General features: G+C 34.2%; 1 protein-coding gene across 1 annotated transcript; it reads right to left on the reverse strand.

Annotated features, from left to right (window-relative positions):
* Positions 1-3484: 3484 nt before the first annotated feature.
* Positions 3485-5541, reverse strand: LOC107910216 (allene oxide synthase 1, chloroplastic). The gene has a single exon (XM_016837996.2). The coding sequence runs from the start codon at positions 5120-5122 to the stop codon at positions 3590-3592; it is 1533 nt and encodes a 510-aa protein (XP_016693485.1). The 5' UTR covers positions 5123-5541; the 3' UTR covers positions 3485-3589.
* Positions 5542-6000: the final 459 nt, after the last annotated feature.

The raw sequence follows: 6000 nt of genomic DNA on the forward strand, positions 1-6000 counted from the left end.
CATGCAACAACATAGCCACATTGACACAAACTAGCATGGCATCAAATTTACCAAACTAAATAACTTATACATACCAAATCATCATCTAAGCATTCAACTAAACATCATTATAATTCCACCTATAAATGCCATTATAACCTTGGATAAAACATCAAAAACTACCAAAATTTATGCTGGATAGTGTGATAGATCTCTGACGAGTTTCCAAACTAATCGAGCTTCTAATAATCTATAAAACATAGGAAAGAAAAATACATAAGCACATAATGCTTAGTAAGTTCATAGAACATGAAACATAACTTGCCTTTCATTACATAATAATGAGTATAAACATAATGTAATCCAAACCACAAGCTTGGCACAAGCCTAACATCATCATCAATACACAAGTTAGTGTATTTATACATAACTCATTTGGATTAACCACATGATAAGCCATTTTCATAAAAAAAAATACATCATTTAATCATACATCTTTTTCATGAGCATATGCATAGTTCCATTTGAAAACTTACGATTTCAATCCCTTTTCTTGCCTGTTGAACCAACTAGAATATCATCAGATACTCGGGAAAGCTCACACGAACTATGCTTAAACATATAACTAAAACAAATCATTTACATCGTTACTCACATGAGCTGTGAAATGGGCCCGATCACACGAGCTGTGGGTCGAAATGTAAGCTACACAATGCTGCTCACACGAGTTGTGAAGTATCCACAACAAATGCAAGAGCTTAACCATCGGTAGGACATTCAAGACCAGCACTCGAAACATGAAATCCCTAATGACATGTCATTTATATCCTATGAATTCCTAAGGTTCAACCGGGACTCAATACCTATCATAGTATTGCTTGTACGTTCATTGTTCAATTACATTACAAAAAACATATTAACATATACTTTGAAATAGTATTAAAATGATATTCATTCATACGAACTTACCTCGACGACTAGGGCGTAGAAACGAAATTGACTAATCTGAGGCTTTAGTTTTTCCCTGATCTAAATTCAGACGTGGTCTATCTTGATCTAAATAGAAAAATTCAATCCATTTAATACCTCTAGCATTCAATTTATTCCACATCTCATATTTATGAAAAATTACTATTTGCCCCTAACATTTTAACTTTTCATAATTTGGTCCTTACGCTCATAAATTGAAATCTAAGCATTTTAATCCTCCTTTCAAGCTAGCCGATTTCTCTAGGGACTTAAACCAACCCATACAAATCATCCTTTCAAAAATTTAACATGAAATTTTACAATTTTAACAAACAAGTCCCTAAATATAGTTTTAATCAAAAATCACTTTACAAAACTTGTTTATTTATCAACAATGAGTTATTATCTATCATTAAACATCAAGAATCATACAAAAGCATTCATGGCATAACCCTCAATCTTTAACAGTTTTAAAATTAATCCCTGAGCTAGCTAAGTTAAGCTACAATGATCTCGAAAACATAAAAATTATTAAAAACGAGACAAAATTACATATCATGCAAGTGAACTAAGCTTGGCTAAACCCTAGATATGTCTCCTTTGATGAATCGATTGAGAAGAATATAATTGGGAAGAAGATTATGGTTTTTTTACTTATTTGTTTTTATATTTATTTACTTAATTACCAAATTAACCTTTAAAAACTTTAATAATTTCATTAAAACCATGTCCATAAACATCCCCTATCACTTCAATTCATCTAATTACCATTCAAGTCCTTTAGATTAAAATTTCATAGCCAATTGACTCATTTACTAATTGAACTCTACTTTTACACTTTTTACGATTTAGTCCTTTTCACTTAATTAATCATGCAAACAAAAAAATTTCTTAACGAAATTTTAATATGGGAAATGAAAGCCTTTTGTAGCGTATTTGAAATGGAAGCCTCTGTGGCATTCTTTGAAAGATTGGCCCTTGTGGCAACCATCTGAAGGGAATGCCTCTATGACGGTCCTTAAATGAAAGAAATAGAATGTGTGGCAAACTTTGGAAGAATGAAATTCTTGTTGGACTCTGAAGAAACGGTATGAAAAGCAATCTCTGAAATTATAGTCTTAGTAGAAATGTATGAAAGAGATGGCCTTGCAACGGATTGTAAAGAAACAACCTCTATGGTAAATTCTACAAAGAAGGTTTTTAGGGCGCACACGAGATGGGATACTTCTGTGGTGTAACCTAGAAGGGCTTCCAATGATGGGCGCACACGAGATGGGACTTTATGCTACATAACTGGTGTATCTCACATTGTCCCTAAATGCAAATAGTAAGACCAGTAAGTACAAGACGTATCCATGGGTATAACGGTAAGGTATTTATTATGATTAAGAATTGCACATAGATAGGGGATTAAAGAGATACAATGAAGTAATGAAAAACATATATTCTGGAAGTGAATGTAAACATGGTATGCTCTAAAGGAAATACCAATCATCTGTGTATGGGTCTCTTTCTAAAATTCGATGGAGTCATGGTTTAGTGATTGAAGAATGTAAGTAAGGCTTCGAAGACACTGAAGAGATGGAAAAAGGCCTTAAGGCAAGATATGGAAATGAACATGAGTATAAGAATGACAATCGAGGAAGTAATCGTTTAAGGCAAAATGAAGATTAAGGGCGACGATACGATAATTGAAACATTGAATGTAACACAGAAGTATGATTTAGGTAAATGAGTGTTCGAAATTATTCAGGTAATTGAGTGTTCGAACTAGTCAAGCCATCAATTCATTGATCTGACCATAATCGATCTAAAAGCTTTCTCTAGACCTATACCTGAACGATTCTTGATCCAACTGGTTTGACCGGCTGGTCCGATCCGGTTAAGATAACCATGGTTTTTCCTATAAAAAACCCAAATAATTCCTTGTTAAACCTCAAATATTTTCCTTTTACTAAAAATACTAAAATTAATTCTAAAATATTAAAATGATAAAATGGTTTTTCTTTTAAGAATCCACGTTTTCTCTATAAAAACCAAGTAATTTCATATAAAACCTTATGTATTTCTCTTTTATTGAAAATTAAAATTAATACTAAAAAAGGGAAATGAAAAAGATAAATCGATACTCGTAAAAACAAAAGGTCTTTTTTTTTTTGTATGAAAGCGCAAGTAGTTTCCTACAAATCTCGAACTTTTTCCCTTACTCATCTCTTGAGAAAAAAATTAAATTAATTCTAAAATGACAAAAAAAAACTAAAAAAACAAAATAGTCTAACTCGAATTTCCTCTATAAAATCTCAAATTTTCCCTTCAAAAAACTAAAGTTAAATTTTTAAAAAATAAAAGAAATTAAAAAAATAAAATAAGCTATCAAAATAAAATTTTACTAAAATGAATAACTAAAATAAATGTATTAAATGACAAATTAACGGGCGAGTAATTAAAATAATAAAAGTATATAATAACCGTGTCTAAATTACAATTTTTTAGTTTAAAGTAGTTAGGTCATCGTTATTATTCAAATCTCCACGTATATTAAATCAACTTCTCTTGCAATATACCCAAAAATATGCGCACAAACGGATTCTTTTTTTGGGGCCAATTTTACCCTTAACAAATCCAGAAATTTAATTTAACCCTAAAAGCTTGCCCTCTTCAATGAGGTTACTGTAACTGCAGCTCCCAATGGCGACTTACCAACTTCGATCTCGAACGAATCGTAACGTCTGAACAGTTCCACTACGAAAAGCCGAGACACCAGCACCACGAAATCCTTGCCGGCACACTGTTTGTTCGCCGTCGTTGGATCTTCAGTCTCGGGTCCATTCGACCAAAGCACGTGCTTTAACAGCCTCTCTCCATCGTCACCCATGAACCTGTCTGGGACAAATTCCTCCGGATTCTCGAATATTTTCGGGTCTTTTGTTGCAAAAGGTTGGTACCCGTACAACATCTCCCCTGCTTTCACCTGGTAAACGGCGTCGTGGCTCTCGATCAAGAGATCTTTCTTTGCTCTCCCGTACTGTGACGGAACCGGAGGTTCGATCCGGAGCCCTTCGTATACAACGGATTTCATCAATGGCATCTGTTCCATGGCGGCCATGGTGAGTTTCCCACCGTTGGATCTGATGGCTGATCTGATCTCTTGTGCTAAATCAGTATGTAATTTGACTCCAGCCCTGCTAATCCACTTTAGCATGTTGGGAAAGAAAATCTTCATGCCACCGAAGGTATTAAAGCACGTGGCGAATAACAGATTATGGCAAACTTCTTCTCGCGAGATACCCAGTTTCTCAGCTTCATCTTGAACGAAACCAGATGAGTGGTAGAAAAAATCGTAAAGTCTCTGGTAATCTTTTTTAACCAGAAATGGCGGAAGAGGAAAAGTACGGATTACAAGTTCTTCCACATATTTTGGGAGACCAAGAGACAGAACCGGTCCGAGTTGGAAAAATACCCATTTACTAATCAAACTTGGACCGTCATCTCCTAGTTTAGTATCAGGCGGGTTCGAACGGAAGAAAGCCCTACACAAGAAGTTAAACCCAGCTTGATCATTCACTGTCTGAAAACTGCTTTTGCCTTTCTCGGCAAGTTCTTTGTCTAACGTATCGTATAACTGGGTGTAACAAGCTTCAAACTCAGGTATCACTCGTTTTGCGCTAGACTTGAGGAGAAAAAAGATAAGTTGTTTGAGCTTGGCGTGTTTTGGTTCGGAAGGGTCGAGATAAGACAGGATCCGGTAGCCGCCGGTGAGGTCGATTGAGGGCATGTAAGTACCGGTGAAAAGGTCTTTTTTTTCAATCTTGGACACATCGAAAAGAACAGGGAAACTCTTACCGTCGAGTAAGGCGATTACCTTTGGGTCGGGAGAGATGAAAGGACCGGGTGGCATGTTGGTTCGAAACACCGTTGACTGGTATTTCTGGATTTTTGACTTGAAAAATTCATCTCGACCTTGGTTGTAGAAATAGTCAAGTCGGTCTTTGATTGGACCAACAAAAGGAATCCCATAATTCCCTGGGATTTTCTTCAGCGGAAGCTTTTCGGAAAGCGTCGTCACGGGTGGCTCTGATACGGATGGCTTCCCTGACACTGAGGCTCTAACCGGCCGGACAATAGCCTGACATTGCAGATGAACAGATGTAAAAGGTAAAGAAACAGATGCCATTAGGATCAACTAACAATTAAAGATTTCTTACAAGGTAGGCTTATGTTCACATCGGCAAGGGGAAGTTAATGAATAAAATATATGTATGATTTAAGACAGGTATACGTCGGCGTGGGGACCCACTCTTAAACTTGTTACTGCAGAGTGGAGTCTCTATTTATAAAATTAGCTAACCCTACTTCTGTAAAACGAAAGGTGAGGGGCTGGTCTCACTCATGACTCGTGTATTGCGCCTAGTAGCTAATCCACTTGTGAAAGGTAATCATTGATTTTTTTTCTTTTCCTTTTTCACTATATTCTCTCTGGATTGGATATTTTAGATATACATTATTCCTGCTCAATGCTTTTTCAATGTATTCAAATTCTGTCACGTTTTTTTTTTTAAACTTTTTATTTATAATATATTTGAAATGGACATGGGTGGCGCAAAAAACTCTACTTCTTTTATAGATAATTTTATTTATAATTAGAAGTCTTATTCCTTAAAAATTATGGATTTAGAATATAAATATATTTAAAATTAATATTAATAATTAATAAAGCATATGAAATTAATTAATCATAATAATTTATGAACTATGTATCATATTAAAATAAAAAAATTAGACTAAATTATGAGTAAAACAAAATTTAAACATATAAATACATTATATTAATCATAAATATTAAATGCAATACAATTATTTATTATGATTTTGTCATCAATTTTGAGTTAGTGTCGAGTTGACTTGTGATATCAACTCAATTATTTATAATGGTGTTGCCATAAATTGTGCATATTAAAATAAAAATGTATAAAATATATCAAAATGAAACTTTGGTTGAATGGTAAATTTAAAAATTTTATCAATCCAATTAATGTGGGTTTAAACCCCATC

This window comes from Gossypium hirsutum, chromosome D02 (genome assembly GCF_007990345.1).
Source record: "Gossypium hirsutum isolate 1008001.06 chromosome D02, Gossypium_hirsutum_v2.1, whole genome shotgun sequence".
Taxonomy (NCBI): domain Eukaryota; kingdom Viridiplantae; phylum Streptophyta; class Magnoliopsida; order Malvales; family Malvaceae; genus Gossypium; species Gossypium hirsutum.